The sequence below is a fragment of the Drosophila albomicans genome, chromosome 2L (genome assembly GCF_009650485.2).
Source record: "Drosophila albomicans strain 15112-1751.03 chromosome 2L, ASM965048v2, whole genome shotgun sequence".
Lineage (NCBI taxonomy): Eukaryota > Metazoa > Arthropoda > Insecta > Diptera > Drosophilidae > Drosophila > Drosophila albomicans.
In genome coordinates, this window is record NC_047628.2 from 1,725,912 (window position 1) to 1,745,984 (window position 20,073).

The following is a 20,073-nucleotide window of genomic DNA, read 5'->3' on the forward strand; positions in this document are numbered from 1 at the left end:
TTTTAAAGATTTAATTTTGCCATATCTTTGGAAACGAAGTCGGTGTGGGAATGGGACTATTGAAAATGTAAAAATAAATGGGTTAATTTTAGTCCGGGAAAATATATTTTGCCGACCACGTTCTAGTTTTTGAGTGGATTTTGGACTTTCGAAAATTAATAACAACTTGGCATATTCTTGTGTGCAAAAAAAAAAAGAAGTTTAAATTATTTACATTCTCTGCTTTAACGCCGTTTTATTTCTTCTCATATATATGTATATGCGTTGGCTCAGGAAAAATAATAATTTTCCTCGCTCATTATTGATGTTGCTATCTCTTTCATCTTCTTCTGTTCTTTCAGTTTCGACGTCCGCGATAATATGGCCATAGAACAACCTCGACACTGGTCAGCTCCAGAAGTTTTTGGCTCACGCGCCAAATTTCATTTTGACTCGCAGCCAGCAACCTTGGAAATTAAGGTACGTTTAAAATTGTTACCCAACGAACCCATATATTTTCCCACTTGTATAAAGGGCAGACGGGATTATTTGACTGCCTTAGCATAAATCAAAAATTTAAATATTCAATTCAATTTACGTAAGCTGAACAATTTAAGAAAATGTAGTAAAGACATATCAAAATTGCTTGTTTTCAAGTATAATTAAAGCTTTAAAGTCTGCTAACACATTGAATCCTTCTGTGTGGACTAAGTTAACAGAGTTGGAAACTCTTAATCAAATGCGACTTTTTGTTATTGTATATTAAAGTCAAATAACTATTTAGAAAAGAATAGATATAACTATAGCATCTGCAGTTTTTTGACTTTAATCAAATCCAATTAAAACTACAGTGCAATAAAAATGTAAATAATCTAAGTTTAAAGCATAACAATATTATGTTATATATTAGACTTTCTTCTGAAGCATTGCCAGTGGAATAAGCTTATACCAAATGGTGGGAGCGTGAAATAAAACTAGTAAAATCAGTAAACGAATGTAGCAAACGTATTGAAAAGCACCGAAAAAGAAAAACACTAAACCAAATGGTAAACGAAGGTAGAAAAACTGCTTTTGCTGCGGCTGGGATTCCTCAATGTGAAAACAAATTTAGATATCAAAAGTTGTTAAATTGCCTCGCGCACGCGAAATGTTTATTAATGTCTTGCATGTTTACAGATAACTTGATTTACCGTTATTGTGATGCAATGCACACACATGCGCACATACATATACTACATGTAGAAAGAGACAGAGGGAGAGAGAGAGAGAGAGATAATATACCCAATGGCACACACAAACATCAGCTACACTACACTTTCAATGTGGTAGCTACTTGAACTAACGCCTCGCTTTGTCTTTTGCCACAAACGGTTGACTTTTAAAGGCCAAGTTACTTGAGGTCGGGCTTGGCTTTGGGCTTCAGCTCTAGCAAGGGATTACGTGGGCCAAGCAACAGCAATAGCAATTGGTCTGGCTCTTTGTTAACAAGCTGCATGAACACACATTCCGAAATGAATGGGAAATGCACACGAAGAGGCAGCCCCATAAATTTGCCACTCACTGTGCCATCAACTTTATAATGCCGGCGGGGCAAGCGGATGCGACAAGCTAACAAAAATACCCGTAGTACTATACTTACTTGTAATATGGTTTATATTCATAAGCAGACGACATGCCAGCATAAATACGAATCCTGGCTGGATCCTCGCGAGCCATGAATTATGTGTAACAAATGGTTCTGCGAGACTTGGTTGACTTCATAAATTAATTTTAATTGCTTTTCAATTGCCCAACAATTAACCTGACACCATAAAGATAGAATTACATTACACTAAGGGTAAATGCTGCAAGGGCCAATAGTATCCCTAAAAGCAATTGGTAATTCTGTACCATTCAAATGCAATGCCTTCATATTATGGAGTTTAATAATTAGTACATGAACAATTTTACATATTTTTGATTTTCTTCTAGACAGAACTTTTAATGTGGAAAATGCAATTAAGCAAAAATTATTGAAAATGGGTATAAACCGATAAATATAAATGAAGAACGTTAAATGACATATAAATAAATGAAATTTCCATACACTTGAATATTTTAAAGCTAATTTTATAAAAGTAATTCTTGGGGAGCGAATACAAATATACAAAAACTTGATATCGGAGAGACCAACATATATATGTATATGGTAGAATGGACAACACATTTATGATTGCAAAGAGAGCAAATAAAAAACTTAGAAGTTACTAAAGAAATAATTTAATATGGTGAAAAACAGCTGCAGCTGTCAGATATTTATTGCTTTGGTTGAAAATCCACTATATTTTGAATGTAGAAGAGCTTGAAAAATGAAAATACCTTTAATATTAAGAGTAAATGGCATTTATCGAGTCAATGCCAACATAATTGCAACATTAAGGCCCTTCAATAATAATACCCAGAAACTGTGAGACAGGTTAACACACAAATAGTGTGTTATAACATATATGTATGTATGAATATGTGTATGTATGAATAAGTATACTCGTAGACCATGTATCTTAGAAGCAGTTGAGTGTCCACAGTTTAGACCACAGAGTCGTACAACTTAGTAAGTGACATGCAATAATTGAAAATTACATAGCCAGAAACAAAAGCTGGTTTGTGTTTGTATTTGTGGTATGCATGTGCGTGTGTATTTAGGTGTGTGTGTGAGTGTGTGTCTGGTATAGTGTGAGCATGCTAATGATGTGTTTCCTTTCACACAATAGTAATATACGGAATGCAATTTTACAGGATATCAAGCGTCATGATCAAGGCATTTACCGATGTCGTGTGGATTTTCGCACAGCTCAAACGCAAAGCTTCCGTTTCAATTTGTCTGTCATAAGTGAGTATCGAAAAAAGAACTTCTATTTATAAATAGCACATAGAGCAACACATAGACGAGTGTATGGAGTCCATCAATTTGTCAATTTATCCATCTGTCTCCGTGTCGCTTTGTGGCACTTTGTTGTTGCAGTTCTTCCGGAGCAACCTCTTATACTGGACCGTTGGGGTCGGCAGCTCAATGGCACGCAATTGGGGCCCAAGCAGGAGGGGGACGATATTGTTATCACTTGTCGTGTGGTGGGCGGTAAGTAAACGGATCAACCTAACCTCATTTGACCGCTCTAAAATCCTGCAATACCCAATCTACCAATATGTGTACACATACTACGAACATATATATGTTCATATGTATGTATACTCGTTCTCTTACATATGTGTTGGTTTCGCCGATGTCTATGTCCGTTTGCCCGGCTAGACAATTTCCTGTTAATTTCCTTAAAAGCTTTGGCTGAAAAAACCCTAATAAACTGGGAAATGCCCGAAAACCTCAAGCCGCATTGGCCTGAAAATGAAAATATCACAATGTTTGCTTTGCCTTTTGGAACCGATTTGCTTTTGCTTTGCTTTCATTTTCCATTTCATTCTATTTTTTCAAGCTTGACTTTTTAATTTGCACTATTCTCTGACTCCTTTGGGTCTTCTGTCCAGCTCAGACATACTATATGATTGTGCACACAACCTTACATACATACAAAGTATAAGTACATTGTTTTTTTTAATTTGCTTCGTCTTGTGACTATTTCATAGGTCGTCCCCAACCTCAGGTACGCTGGCTCGTAAATGGACTACTTGTCGACAATCAAAACGAGCACAATTCCGGCGATGTTATCGAGAATCGACTCTTGTGGCCGTCGGTGCAGCGAAACGATTTAAATTCAGTATTCACATGCCAAGCATTGAATACTCAATTAGATAAGCCCAAGGAGAAGAGCTTCATTCTAGACATGCACTGTGAGTATACCCAACTAGTCAACGAATAAAATTCTTTAAACCATGCCCCGCGATGAGTAATTGACGTTATAATTTCTATGGGAGCACAACGAATTAATATTTTATTGTGCCTTATTCGCTTGACTTATCTGAATCTAATGTTAAGCTGGAGTTGCAGTATTCATATGAATTAATTATGCAAATAGATAACCTAATAGCAAAACTAATGTAGCCATAATTTGATTACATGTAAACAAACATGAAAGAATACTGGAGTGTAGGTCAGTGAATACCTCGCTTCAATTCCCTCAAATAATGCACTCCATCATATGTAAGTAACATACTAAGTAAAGATAATAAATAAGTCAATTGTTTGAGGGTCATTACACTCATGAACTATTCTGAAGTACTTCGAGTATGTAGGGAATAATCACTTGTCTGCTTGCCAAACACATCTTTAGCTTTTACGTAATTGTTTAATTTACATATTTAAGGATTATACTTGTGGATTATATCAGATTCTAGTTAAATAACAAATGTTTTTACACGTATGTATATGTTAATTGAAACTTGCAACTTTTTTTCAGTGAAACCATTGACTGTGAAAATTCTGGATCCGCCTAGTTCAATGATTGCCGATCGTCGATACGAAGTCACTTGCGAATCGTCAGGTTCGCGTCCAAATGCCATCATCACCTGGTATAAGGGAAAGCGTCAATTGCGACGCACAAAGGTAAAAGCTGGAAGGGAAAGGGGATAACGGCGATGAGAAAGTGAGACGGAGTGGGAGAGGGAGAGGGTGAAGGGGAAGGGGAAGGGGAAATGACTCTCACACGACCGCAATTGACGTTCTGTGTGGGTTACTGGTTGCTGGTTTCTGGTTCGTGGTGGGATGTTTGTTGGGCTTGTCTGGGCTGGGTGTTAACTGACTCACGTTCAGCTCGATAAGTTATTGTGTTTGCACAGTCATGCCACACACAAACGTGGCTCGTAACTCTTGTCCGGTGACAAAAAGGGGTAGGGCGGCTGGTCGAGAGGAACTAAAGAAACACCCACTTGTTGTCCCTGGGCGTGTCTTACACTCGCCATGGCACACGCCGCCTCAGTCCTCAGTCCTCCGGCTGCGGCTCCGACTCTGGCTCCATCTCTCCGTCCCCCGAACTCCCCGAATAGAATAAACACAGATAATGTGATATAAACTCCACAATACACAACAATTCTCTACTTCTCGCCTCGCCCACTCAGCTCCCCATTCCCTTAGTACTTTAGTATGCTTTTTCCATTGCCATTTTCATTTTTTTTTTTTTGGTTCTTGTTTTCTTCTGTTTCAACTTTGGATAAATTTATGGGAGTTTTAGCGCAATTTTGTTGCAATTCATTTTTGCAGCGCTTCGTTCCGCACTCGCTTTGCCTCGGCCACCAGACAAAGCCGCTATTCTTCGCCTTTACCCCGAATCTAAACTGTTGTTGTTTATGTCCATGTCTGTCCGCCCTATATGCATACTCGTTTCTGCATGCCACTGCTGATTGCTTTGCCGTTTGCAGCTACGCTCCTTTAAAGACCGGAAATGTTTTTCAGTAGTTTTCACGTGGCATAAAGTTACCGTAATGCGGCAAAAGGCCGCTTCAGACAGCCAGTCCAGCCCATCCCAGCCCAGTCCATGCAGACAGCTAGCCAACTAACTAACCAGATAGTCGGCGGGCCTGGCTTGAGCCATGTTCTACATGCCTTTTGGTGCCTTATTTAGTCTACAAATGTGTGGGTGCTGTGTGTGGCAAAGGTATTTGTGCGTTTATGTAAGGCTAAGGATAGTTGCCAGGGACCATCTAAACATGAGGGTATTTCAAGAGAAAGCGAAAAACAGTAGCAACAACATATGAAGCCCGACATTAATCAGCTTTGGGACGCCGACAGCCAACGACAAACTACGGAAAAGTTCCTTTTCAATTGAAGCTAATTAGGATAGTCATGGAAAGTTAACCATATTATTTGCTAGCGAGACTTGCCTACAAAATTCCAGTGATAGAATTTCAGGTACTGAAGAAAGGCTTCATGGCTTCATTACCTGCACGATTTCACACTATATTTATATAATAATAAAACATTAAAGTTTGGATATATGTAGCTTTTAAAGCCTTCAGTTAATAATTTGGTAATAGTATGATTCTAATTTATTTTTTAATTGTTTAGTTATTTCGTTAACAATTCAAATGGTCTTTCCATTTTGTTTTAATTTAAATTTATTCGCTCTGCACATAAAGTAAAAGGGTATCATAACCTTCTGCCTCCAGCAAATTTATTTAACAGCCAGAAAGAGGTATCTCAGCCACTATAAAGACTATATATAATATTTTTGATCAGCGTCAACAGCCGAGACGATATAAACATAACCGTCTGTGTGTCTATCTGCCTGTCTGATAACATGAAAATCTAGATAGAGCTATAATTTTTTTCGACAGCATTTGTTTTTGTTGCACGCTGACGAAGTTTGGTTTAGATATTAATCACGCCCCTTGTGATACGAAAAATCACATACCAGTAGTAGTTTTAAGACTGTTTAGACTGAGCTGCACCATAGAAATTAAGTAGAACGTTCCGCATTACTCCATAAGCGGCTATGCGTAAGAGAGGGACGGTTGATGGAGCCGCATCATTGATCATTCTGAAAGTGTGGCCGTATTTTGGAAAATATTTTGGTATATTTATCGAAAACAGTGCGATATCAATGGAAATCAGCTGGTGATTTCACTTGCTAATTTTGGCGTTTAAAATTATTTCAAAATGCTTTGCAATTCCCAAAATAAACCAAAGTGGAAAAAAGTCATAAATGTTTTAATATAAATCGTCAAGATGATCAATTTGAGAACTTTTTATAGAAATGTGATCGTTGCAAAGCTAATTGCTTAGTACAACGTAAACCGGAATAAAATAGACATTTAATGAATAATAAATACAATTCATATTAACTTATACTTTGTAAATGCCCTCAGTGTATCATATTTTATTTTAAGTTAATTTGTTTCTATGGGCTTTGACACTCTCCTGAGTTTTTTTTTACTTTTGCACCCTTAAACAGCTATTCGCGTGATGCAGTTTTGTTGTAAACACTTGAATCATAGAACTGCATCATTAAAGCAGTTACAGAACAGATGGTCTAAATAGCGTATAAAGCTAAAGTCGCGATTCTTGGTACAACTACAACAACTACAGTATTTTTGATCCAATTAGAAGTTAATTTAAGAAATAATTTTGTATTTATGTACTATATTTTATAATACATATGTAGACTTGGAATGTTTTTGTATTATTTCAGTATATTAATTTGCTATCTATTTTGATTTATTAAGGAGTTGAGCCGGTATAACAATAAAGTACCATAACAAGACATTCTGCAAAAACTGATTCAGGCCAATATTTTACAATAAAAATACATGCAAAACATTTGCCGAATAGAATACGGAAATTTTGCCAAGAATTTGATTACTATTTAAAAGGAAAAACAAAAGAGAGAAATTACGGAAAGACATTAGAATGGGTCGCTAACTGGCAGCTTATTCACACCTTGATTACACTAAAAACAACAAACAATAAATACTTAATAGGTCTAAAGTTCACACTCAAAATTCTACAACGCCATCGACGTCATCAGACAAACTGAATGTGTTGCAAACAGAGGGCGACGGTGGTAAAGAATGTTAGTGTCTCGTCGCTTTGGGGATACACTGTTAAAAATGAACATTTTATGGCCCGTTCGAGCAAGAGCAAAGGCAACAGCAAGAGTCAGAATAACGACTACAAAATCACAACTAATTATGTGTTGCTTGGCGCTCTAAAATTTATAATACCCACACACGTCACATAAAACCTAAAGCATGCAGCAATAAATTTTAAATTGCAAACATAAAATATTTCGACAAATTTGCGAAAAAAAGAACAGAAAACTCACTCACACATACATAAAGTACAAAGAAAACACACTAACGTAGGAGGGAATAGCGCCGGAGGTCCAAGGGGGTGTTGGCATTGGCTCAAGTCTGGCGAAACTTAATTAATGCAGAAACATTTTCAGGACGACATATCAAAGAACTCAACACGCTCTGAACTGAGCTTTGTGCCCACCACAGACGACGATGGTAAATCGATAACATGCCGTGCGGAAAATCCAAATGTGAATGGCCTGTATTTGGAGACCATGTGGAAATTGAATGTCGTTTGTAAGTATTACAAATTGAGTTTAAGTATAAAAAATAAGTATAAAAAATACAGTAACAGCAACAGCAACAACATCGTCAATAACACTAACAAATAAAAACATTGAAAAAGAGAACAATAACAACAACGAAAAAAAAAATGGAATCGCAAAAGAGAAGCTAAGAAAGCATTGCCGACAGCTACCAAAAGGTAGACAGCTCGCTAAATTTATTACGTCGGCGATGTCGACGTCGCCGTTGAAAGCCTTTAAAATGCAAATAAATCAAAGACAAATGACAAATTGTGAATAATTTGCCATGGGCCAGAAGGCAGCCGCCGTGGTAGCATTGCGCCTCTGCCTCTGCCTCTGTCTCTGTCTCTGCCTTTGCTTCACAGCCCCATACCTCAGTCCCCACCTCTACCACAGCTCTTTCATACCGTTTTCCCCCTCAAATGAAATATGTGGGCTAACAAAATGTATGGAAGGCGCTTAAATTAAATGAAGGACTTTTCTGTGTGCAACCCATGCTACCAAAGTAGAATAACCAAACAACAGTATCAAAGTAGGACTCTCAATATGGAAAACATTCTACCAGAAAGTACCTAGTAAATTACATAACCCAGCCAATTCTCAAGTCTTTCTGCGAGTTTCCACATAGACAATAGACTTTTATATCATGTAATTATATGATGGACTGTTAAGAGCGCTTTTTGCAGTAAAAATTCTAATATTATATGTATGACATAGTATATTTATTTGGACATTGACGAACTAACAACAGTACCATCAAGAGGAAAATAAATTTTGAATAGCATGGATTGAACGGAAACCGCGAACTCTCATAAGACTTTGGACAACGAACGAAATAAAACTAATAACGCAAATAGAAATATATAAATACATTGATAAAAATAGTTAAATACTAGATAAATAATGTAGTATTAACGTTTTAAGTTGAGGAATTGAGTTACTAGAGCAAATGACGTTTTAAAGATTATTGTAATTCCCACACAAAATACGAAAGGGATTATGGGAAGCATAGTTAGAAGTTTTACATAGAATGAAAAGAGGAAGAATATTCCTAGTGATCCTGACCGGAAGAGCAAAACTATTTTTGCTTTATAGCTCCAAAAAATCTATTTCACCTTTAATTAGTCTCTAAAAAAAAACACTGCCTACAGTCAGTAAGATATAGAATGTTTAGTAATAAAAGTTTACTACGGTAACATGAGGGTTCCAGTTTAAACAACGAAGAGCAAAAATCAAAAATTGTTTCTGCACTGACTTAATCCTGGTGATTCCAGATAAAAGAGTAAGTATAGGACAAGCCAGTGAGATTTACGGGTTTAAGTTTAAGCGATATTTTATTTCGACCAGCGTTTTATGAATCCAAACATACCCACGGCTTTATTCACAACAGATATAATGAGTTTATCAAATTTTAATTTTGCATCAAGCAGAACATCGCCCTAGAGAAGTAATATAGAATACATAATTATTAACCTGGAAATAACCCTTTAAGAAACACAACACACAAGATCACTATACTATTAATATAATAGTATGCATTTGGATTCATGGGGTATGTCTTGAAAATCGATTAAAGTAGTCCCAAGGTGTTCAGTATATAAAAATCTTTATTATATTCGCAATGGGTCAACAGCCATAAAACACTGCGGATGTCGTAAAGCTTGAAAGTCGAGAGTCCAGTCAAATCGTGTGTCGAGACAAGTAGCGAGCCAAGTGCTCTGTGTTCCACACTTAGATATACGTACATATGTGTACTTTTGGCTGTCACTGTAAAAGTATTTTATTATTTCGACTGAGCATACATAATAATATACACATACATACATACTCAATCGATACATCACCTAAAATCATTTCCTTGGTTCATTTCTAACTGCAATTGTTAGCCAACACCGCAAGCCAGCTGTAAAGAATCAAGAAGAACATTTTCTCATTAGACATTTCGTTAAAAAATAAGCATGTATAATATTTTTTATGCATCACACACACTTTTTAGCATCATATTTTATATTTTTGAATATTGTTTTTTATTTGTTTGTTTTGTAGCCATCGCTGAGACGTTTACTCCACATTCGAGTAAATAAACTTTATGATCAACACGTACGACAAAATATTCATAAAAACACATACATGCACATATACGAAAATGAATGTGGCTGTTTTGCACAGCAGGTAAACGTTTGGCTTTAATGAAAAATAAGAGACCCTGCGTTTAATATACGATGCATGTGGATAAAAGTGAGAGCTAAACAAAATTAAAGCAAAGCGATTAAAGAGTACTCTCGAATTGTACCAACCATTTCCGATTGAAAGTTTAACAATATGACACAGTATTGTACTTAGCTTTAAATCTAATCAAATACACAGTTTACATATAATTTGTAATTAACTTTATCTTATTTACCAAATTCACCATGTATTTATAGTTTACATTTTCATCCCAAAAAATAATGCTTACCATATAATAATTATTAATTTGTTACTCTTATTGAGAAATCAACTTTCTAACTTCATAGCAGGTTATTTAAGTTAATATCTCTGTTGATTTACCATACTTATTCTTGTTAGCTATTTGACTCGCAGCAGAAACATTATTTTTATTTAAATAAAGTATATTCTTTAATATAAAACATTAAAACCTTAAGATGAAGCTTTCTTGATTCACGGGAAGATAGAAGGAAACATTACCGAATCCAAAAGAAGATGAATGTACTCATTATTAGCTTCAACAGACGACACGATATAGCCATTTCCGTCTGTCTATATGTCTGTCCATTCGTAAAATCACCTGGTTCTTAGAGACTACAGAAGATAGATATCTAATATAGATGTATCTATATAGACAGCACTTCCGTCCACTCTAATCGAAAATAATGGAATAGCAAGCTATAGTCGATTATTGGAACATTAAGAAAAAAGCTGCTGTCTTTATTATTCCTGAAAAATTGGTTGCGATAAGATTTATTTAGAAAAATAATTTTGTATGAAAAAAATGTCTGCTGCAATCGGGTCTTAGCTGCTTTCTTTGATAGTCTTGCATATTTTATTCTTTTTTTTTTAAGTATATTGTATATTGATATTACAAATACAGAATATTTTCAAAAATTATTAATCTTTGGAATATTTAAAGAATAATACCGAATTTTTTTTAACTCTTGTTAAAAATTCTTAGCGAGTATCTCACTGTATACATAGCACACTGGACTGTAGATTTTGTCTTCAGCAAATATACTATAATATAAATATAATTAGCATTATTTGAATTCCAATAACCAAGTATAAATTAATTTTAATTTAGATACCCCTCTATTCCTTTTAACTTTTTTCATATTATTTTTTATACTTTCTTGATATATGCTAAGTCAGTTCAATTGTAGACATTTCATAGTTGAATTTAACAATAAATAAACAAAATAAAAATAAAACAATTACAGCTGAGGAAGCCTTGTTTTGCCTTCATACAAAATTTAGCGTATTTTTAATTCAAACGCACAGGCAAATATGCTTCGCCTCGTTTCCCATTTATTGCTGCTGATGCTGCTTTTGTTGTTGTTGTTGTTGTTGTTTGCGTTGGCGTTGGCTTTTCGTGCTTGTTTTTGTTGCTCCTATGTGATATCTGTGTTCAGCATCATGCCTGAGTTATTATGCCAACTTCGTTTTGGCTTCTTAGGCACGACATTTGGCAAGGCCATTTGCCATACTTTATGAAAGCGGCAGGGCAAGGCGGCAGTAAGGGGTAAAGACTGCATTCATTTCATTCGGAATGCGTTGCGTTGCGTTGCTTGTATATATAATTTTCTTTATGTTTGTACGCTCTGTGCGTAGTACGAGTATGTGACACTCGCTCGGTTTTAAAATTTATAATGCGGCCCCAGCAAACAAGGAAACAGGACAACAAAACATGCAATGCAATCACAGACATAGAGATTCCCATGAGCGCAGTAACACTCACCAGCACACATACATACGAATATACGAATACGGATTCGTATTCGTATACGTATACGAGTGTGTGAGTGTGTTCTATGTTGCGTCCTTTGCTCGTTGTTTATGGCTGGCTACATTGGCGCTTGTGCTGTGTGCGTGCCTGGCATTTCGAAGAGCGAACGAAGGAATCGCGATATTTTCCTCAATGCCGCAATTGGAGTTTATATTTTTTTAAAGTACGAGAACGACAGAGCAGAGCAGGGATTATAGCCAGATGATATATAGCGGCAAGCCAATCATCTAAGATTACTACTTCAAGTCCAGTTGAATATGATAACTTAAAGAGGCAGAACAATAATAACAACAACGTCGACTTTATTTTATAAACTTGATGGAATCCTTTGTTACAAACCTTTTTGGCAATTTGTCCAACAAACTCATTTGGTTTACCCTAATTTTCTAGTAATTTTATAGAAAATTCGCATTCCCAATTAAAAAAAAGATACCTGGTACCCAATTTTCATAAAATTCTTAAATTATACCAATTTTATATATTGAAATATACTAGAATATAAAGAAGGGTGTTTTTGATATATCTAAATACTAATACATTGTAAAAGTACTATATGTTAGAATACAAAAATATACCAGATTGTCAGACAAAGCAACTAGGACACGAATGCAGCAACGAAATTTTCTGATATCATAAATACTCTAGTTATTACTTCAAACTTTAAAACTACGCTTGCTATTCTATTCTTTTTCGATTTGATGGGCTGGTCATGACAAAAATCTAAAAAATCTTTCTGTAGGCACAAAGTTATAATACTCTTCTAGAGCGGATATTAAAACCTTTCAATTGGTAGATAGAGCTTAAATTATTTTTTCGGCGTTTCAATATTTTGCATGATTAGACGAGTTAGAAGGGTAAGCCGAATGGTAATCACAATAAAAAAGAATACTTTAATCAAAGTCTGTCGCTTATTAGACACCCTGTAACCAACTAACATGTCTATGTATGTTATGTTTCTTGTCTATATCAAAAGGAATAGATCTGCACAAGATCTGGAATGCTTCTATTTCAATATGTAAAATTAAGAAAATAATCATATATTGCATTGCGTGTGTTTAGCTAAAAAGATGCTTCATGATAATGGCCAAGTTGTTATAAAAATACTTAAATTGATTCACTTTCAAGGCACAATTTAATTGCACAATAAAGATTGTAATCCATATGTAGATGTTTTATAAGAACTTTATGTTTTATAAGTGAAACATATATAAGTAATATTAAAGTTCACGGGAAGATGCAGAAATATCACACTCAGAAGCACACCACACCCCTTCCTCGAAGTTTCTGCAAAGGGTATAAAAATGACGTGCAACATGTGTGCGGAAGTACAACGTCGCGGAAAGTGAAAGAGTTTTGCAGGACCTTTGCAACCACGGCGGCTGATTGAAGGAATCAACGAGGAAGTCTGCCGATGCAGACTAAGGCCAGGTCTAGAAGAGGACCTGGTCGCGGAGAGAATAAACTTTGCTGGGCCATTCTAAAGTAAGCAAACTTTTGGCCTCGCCTTCTAACTCTTGACGGGCGCCGTTTGGTCGTATGGCTTTGGCTACCAATAACTCAACAATATTAAAGTTGGCACGTGAGTCCTTCGTCAGCGTGATTCGGGCCAACCTTCGACCCTGTGCGTTGCCTGTGTCTGTGTCTGTGTCTGTAACTGGGGCTGTTGCTGTGGCTGTGGCTCTGCCTGCGCCTGTCGCCTTTGCTGCGTGTTTGTCACAAAGTTTGTGGCTCGTTAAGCAGATTCAAACGACTTAAGCGGCAACACATGTTCACAAGCAGCGCCATCGACATTGCTATTGCCATTGCCGGCAGCAGCTGGTCCCCGATCCTTGACCTCTTTCTATTAGGATGTTGTCATAACTCTTTGTTGATGGTGCTGTCGTTACAGCAAATTGCTCATATTTGCTACCAACTATTACACCAAGTAGATCTACTTGGTTTTCAGTTGCAGCGGTAATGTGAAGACAGCTGAAGTGATGCTTCTGTTTCAACTTCACGCTTCAAATGGCCAATGAAATAATATTGTCTATAAATTCAGTACATTGCGGTTTGATAGATCAACTTCACAGACTTTAATTAATTAATGGATAAAACTCGATCGATTGATACCTACATACATACCTACTATCCATTCACCTATTCATCACTTACTCGCCGCTTACTAACACATTCTCTATTAATTTACAGATCCCCCGCTGGTTACGCTGCGTCTGGGCTCCACACTAACACCGGATGATATCAAGGAAGGCGATGATGTTTACTTCGAGTGTCACGTACAATCGAATCCTCAATGGCGGAAACTGTTGTGGTTACATAATGTAGGTCGCGTCAAGTCAGCTGGAAGTGAGCTCCCAATTGACACGCTTCTCTTTACTCGCCCGCTCTCCTTCTCGTTCTCGTTCTCATTCACTCTGCTCTAACGCCAACAAATATGAACTCAAGCCCAATGAGAGGAGGCAAGCAGGAACTAAGAACAGGGTCCAGGACACACACAGGCAGGCTGTCTGCTTGGTTGACTTCCATTCATTTCAGTTTAAGTGTCAATAACATGGCAAGTTGCGTATACGCTGTGGTGTTTGCCACCAAATCTGGCAGAGTTGCAGCCACTGCCATAGGATGCACAGTTCTGCGCTACATTTGCTCATTTCAATTCACACCAAGAATGTTGGTTCGAAAGGTGCGGCATGTGGCAAGAGGCGGTCCGTAGTGTGCCGTTTGGGCATAGTTTTGGGATTTGTGGCATTGATTTTGCCGTCGCTCAAGTGCAGTCTCTGTTCCTCACAATCAATCAGCAAAGAGTGCTGAGTGAACCAAGCCATCGACCAGCGCAGCAGTTGAACGAAAGACGCTGTTGACAAACGCCTTCAAGGCTATGCTTTGTGTAGTTAATGGATATATGCAGCATATAGAATACATTTTGTGCTCGCAATTAAACTGACATTCATTTAGTAATTTTCGCATCTAGATTCCTGCTTAATTAGAAGATTAACTTAGATAAACGCCATTTTCTTAGTGGGCTCAAATCAAAAATTCTAAATTTGATGCTCTTGCATTTTGATTAATAACAAATATTATAATTACCATATCTTGGTTTTGCTCATATTCTTTTCAGGGTATTCATTTGGAGCATAATACCTCAGCCCGCGTCATACGCTCCAATCAGAGCCTGGTACTTCAGAAGATCACCAAACACTATGCCGGCAATTATGCATGCAGCGCTATTAACGATGAGGGCGAAACAGTCAGCAATCAATTGCCATTGAGAGTAAAATGTGAGTATTTCGATTAAAAAAAACAAGGCAGAAAGACACAGTTGATTAGACTAAACTATAAAATATCCGATTCAATAAAAGCAAACCAAAATGAATTATCAAAAAATACTAATGCCCTGTTTCTACAGCCACTCAGATTTTTATACCCGCTACCCATAGGGTAGAAGGGTATTATAACTTTGTGCCGGCAGGAAATGTATGTAACAGGTAGAAGGAGGCATCTCCGACCCTATAAAGTATATATATTCTTGATCAGCGTCAACAGCCGAGACGATATAGCCATGTCCGTCTGTCCGTCTGTGTGTCTGTCCGTCTGTCCGTCTGTCCGTATGAACACCTAGATCTCAGAGACTATAAGAGATAGAGCTATAATTTTTTTTCGACAGCATTTGTTATGTTTGCACGCAGATCAAGTTTGTTTCAAATTTTTGCCACGCCCACTTCCACCCCCGCAAATCAAAAAAATCGAATAACAAGCGTAATTTTAAAGCTAGAGTTGTCAATTTTGGTATATACAATAATAACTATAGTAGTTATGATTCCTGAAAATTTGGTTGCGATCAGATAAAAATTGTGGAAGTTATTAAAGAAATACTTTTGTATGGGCAAACACGCCTACTTACTAGGGGTCTTAGTTGCTTTAGATGACAATCTGGTATATTGTGCCGTCTATGGTATATTTTGAATGCGGTACTATATCAATATACCAAATATACTATTTGGTATATTTTTAGTATTTTTGCAGTATATTTGGTATATTTTGAGAAAAATATCGCAAAATATATTTCTTTTATTCAAAATGGGTAGCGGGTATCTCACAGTCGAGTGCACTCGACTGTAGCTTTCTTACTTGTTACATTTGATCGACTCCCATTTTGCTTCTTTCACAGCAAAAGAATGAGTATCGCTCTATCGCAAAACAGATGCCTTAAAGCGCTGTTCCCAGATGCGTAAAATCCTGTTTTTTTCGCCGAACTCCATATAAACAAAACGGCATTGCAAATTTTTGCGGCGAAATTTCGTTGCGCAGTTTTCAGCACAAACTAATTTTGAGGCGTATCGATAATATTAATTAATGCTATTTCTCTTCATGAGAAAATGCCCCAGAAGCTTTATTTTAATTTTTTTTTTCAAATCTCCATCTTCACTTATCCGATATGAGTGCGGAACAGTAGGTAGCTTATTTTTCCGCATGTGGAACTGCTGATTTGATATCCATTCCAGTATCGGAGTACTGCACGGTCGTTTTTTATATGAAGCTGCGCGTAAAACAAAACCTGATTTCACGCATCTGGGAACAGCGCTTATTTCTCTAATCATTTTTTGTGGTGAGCTCCGTTTCGATTTCACCTGGATAAAATATCGGTTGTGTCCGATATTTTTAAATCTCTCACGTATGTGAAAAAAAGCGAAAAAGTGATCTTTCAAATATATTGAATTCAAACCGAGTTTTGGGAAACAGGGCATAAAATATACACAAAGGTAAACTTGGAACAACGACATATCATTACATTTAAAATATACTATATAGAACAAAAACAGCCAAAGCAACTACGTGTAAACGACGATATCTATGTATGTATGTATGTTTTTGCCTTGGCAAATGGCTTTCATCGAGAGTAGAGATAATTTTTCAAAAAAATAATACATTAATGATTTAGGAATAAGTTAGCTTCTTAGTGTCAACAGTGTTTAAATAAATATAGATGCTGACTGGTATATTTTGGTGAAACTGTTTGCTCTACATCGACATACTTTCGCAGAATGTACTGAGCAGATGTCCAGCCCAGTTTTGGGAGCATTGCTCGTCCTTACGAGCAGCATCAGCGCCACATCTAGTACTTTGCTTGAATGCGTCATCTATCTGGCTGGGATGTCAAGAGTCTCCCTCAGCCACCAACTCGTCGCTGGGTGTCTGCCTGTACAGAAACTCCCAGCATTTGCCTTTACGAATAATTTCTTATCATAAAGTCTGGCAGCAGGCAGCGATGTCGTCGTTGTCAAGCTGCTAGTTCCCCTGGTGCTTCTCAGTTCGTTCTCTTCCATTCCTCATTTGATGTATTGCATTTTTTGTGTTCGGCGTTTTCATGTTATAACTCAACTCAAGTCTGCTCAACTCGTGTCAAGCCGGTCGGTCGCAGTTGCGAGTCAAGGCTGTGAAAATATTTTTCATTTCGCTTTTTGCATAAATACAACATTTCACCGTTTTATCCAACCCCAGCTGTAGCACCAGCCCGCTCTTTGTCTGTCGCAGCCTCATCATCATCCATTCGCTTGCCACATGCGTTGCATCATATTTCGTATGTAGCTGCACCTTCTACTGCAGCTGCAATCGTTGATATTTCAAAATTATACTTTCGTTTAACAGGTCGCGAAATACAATATTTCCAGTTTCACAAGTTGCATCACAAGAGAGCAGCCTGTAAATTCGTCTCATTTGAAGGATTCTGATCTCTCTTACTATTGTAATTTGTATTTTGGCACTAGCCAAGTGTCACACTAAGCGAATAGGATGCCCAGACTGCTTCTTTTTCCCATATGCAAATGAAATGACACATTGCCAATTAAAATTATCTAAATAGTTTTGTTTTGATTTGTATTAATATGATATTCTCTTTAAAATATATCTAATTTATATTCCGAAAAAATACTGATACGGGTATAACTTAAAAGTATAAAATATACCAGCAGGTTTTACCCAATGATGCGAGTGTTAAGACCAAAGTCGCATTATTCGAACAGCTGATTAGGGGTGAAAAATTAAACAAACTCAGGCAGAAACAAATAGAATGCAATAATAAATAGAAACAAATACGAAAATTGACAATTTAAAAAATTTATTGCCACTCTGATGCATTTAATAACAAGAAGTTTATATACATTTTATTTATTATTTTATTTATTATTTTATTTATTTCCGTATTGCATCATATTACGACATATAGCATTAAGTCACTTGAACTGTTACATCATATTTCTGTACAAAGTGCTAAATTTGATAGTCTGGGAAATTTTCTCATTAGAAAAACAATTATAGCTTTATTTTTTAAAGATAACTGAGATTTAAATATTCATATGAACAGATAAGAGCGCTGCCTCTTACATACATTTTTTATTGGTACAACGCTAAAATACCCTATTAAGAGGCAATTATTTTCAAGTACTTTTTTCTATACGATAGCACTCAAATTTGTTTTCGAGAATTATTTATCAGAATTAATTAATTCATCTGAACGACCTTTGTAATTTTTGTATCATCCCAAGTTGCGAAGCGTTTTAATCCGTGATGTCGCGCGATCAAATTAATAAATCATTTAAATATAAAAATGAATTCATTCTGATTAAACTGTCTTATTAGGTAAGGAATCAAGTAGTCCAAGTGTCATTAAAGAAGTGAGAGGACTGAGTCAGAAAAACCAAGATTGGTTGGATAGACACTTCAATCACCTGGCAGTAAATCTACTTGATAACAGCCATAATCGCCGTCGTCTAAAAAGACATCATCCTCTTGGCCATCCAATTCTAACAACCTCAAATTTTTTTCGTAAATATGTTTTTAATGTAAATTAAACAGTCATTATATCAAACCAAAATATTTAATTATTGTCGGTAAATGTATTGTAAATCAAGAATACATATACAAATATCGAGTAGTTGTCGAGAAAGTAAGAAAAGAGAGAAACTCAGTATTTTTCATATTTTAAAGTTTTGACCTATGCCTTTGAACTTTTTCTGTCTATTCGGGGCAAAGAGCAACAAGTACTCGAATTACTCAAGTGGTGTCTCAAGTGCGTCTCGCTAATTGGCTGGCGTCCGATTAAACAGCCCTCGTGAATTTGCAATTTAAATAAGCAACGACAACAACAACAACATTAACGATAACAACAACAACAATAACAGAAACATCAACAAAAAACAATAACAATCAACATTTGGAAAAACAACAAGTACAACAAAGGGCGGCTGCTTCAGCTAATTAATTACGCCCTTTTGTAAATTTTTAAGACAAACAATTCATCAAAAATTCAACTCGCCTGACTGCTAATGGGTTTGGTTCGGTTTCAGTTGGATTCGTTTGGTTTGTTGAGCTTAAAGGTCGAGGGATGTGGATAGCAGGGCAACAAGCGGGAGGAGGCGGAACCAAATTACGCATACGCCACGTGTGCTGTCAGCTAATAATCCTTTAACATTTATGAACGCCTTATTTACCTGCAAGTACTAAATCATGTTGCCACATTAATTAATTTCAAGTAAACAAGGACGACGTTGCCACTCAACGGCTTTCTGCGAATAGCATTGCGCTTGACACTGACTGACTGCCTTTTGCCCTACCTCAGAGCAGCAATAAGGAGAGAGCCTAGCTTAACTGATGAGGGGGCGTCTTGCTGTCTGAAACTCTTTTGTGCGTTTTTTGCCTTGCCTTCTCTTTCAGACTCTGCTCTGTTATTTATATAATTTCAGAGCATAAGGATAGGCATTTCTGAATTGTATCGTATTGTTGAGTATTGGACTTTATTTTCATCTTTTCTCTGCTTATACATGAATAATCTTCAAATATTCATATGGCATACACGTATATCTAAGAGTTGTCACATTATGAAAATGCAAAATAGAAGAGTTTAAATTTTTTGCCAGCAGAAAAAGAAAACAAGTGGCCTCGACTGTCAGATACCCGCTATACGTTTTCAATAGAATCATATTCTGAAAATATACCAAATTATAATATCGTAAAAATGCTACAATTTACCAAAGGCTTTATTTGGTATCCGATGCACGCAATGCGATTACGCTTTCTATT

The 20,073-nt window shown here is 36.5% G+C and overlaps 1 protein-coding gene across 9 annotated transcripts in view; it reads left to right on the forward strand.

Annotated features, from left to right (window-relative positions):
* Window positions 1-20,073, forward strand: part of LOC117578388 (hemicentin-2) — a 79,853-nt gene that overhangs the window by 47,183 nt on the left and 12,597 nt on the right. For 8 of the 9 annotated variants that reach the window (XM_034263824.2, XM_034263825.2, XM_052002070.1 and 5 more), the window contains exons 4-11: window positions 342-459; window positions 2,755-2,848; window positions 2,981-3,094; window positions 3,598-3,801; window positions 4,368-4,513; window positions 7,851-7,995; window positions 14,191-14,321; window positions 15,116-15,275. In XM_034263824.2, coding sequence (XP_034119715.1) covers window positions 342-459; window positions 2,755-2,848; window positions 2,981-3,094; window positions 3,598-3,801; window positions 4,368-4,513; window positions 7,851-7,995; window positions 14,191-14,321; window positions 15,116-15,275 — 1,112 coding nt within the window. Of the gene's footprint in view, window positions 1-341; window positions 460-2,754; window positions 2,849-2,980; window positions 3,095-3,427; window positions 3,546-3,597; window positions 3,802-4,367; window positions 4,514-7,850; window positions 7,996-14,190; window positions 14,322-15,115; window positions 15,276-20,073 lie in introns of those variants that run through there. The other variant, XM_034263826.2, reaches the window with a different exon arrangement.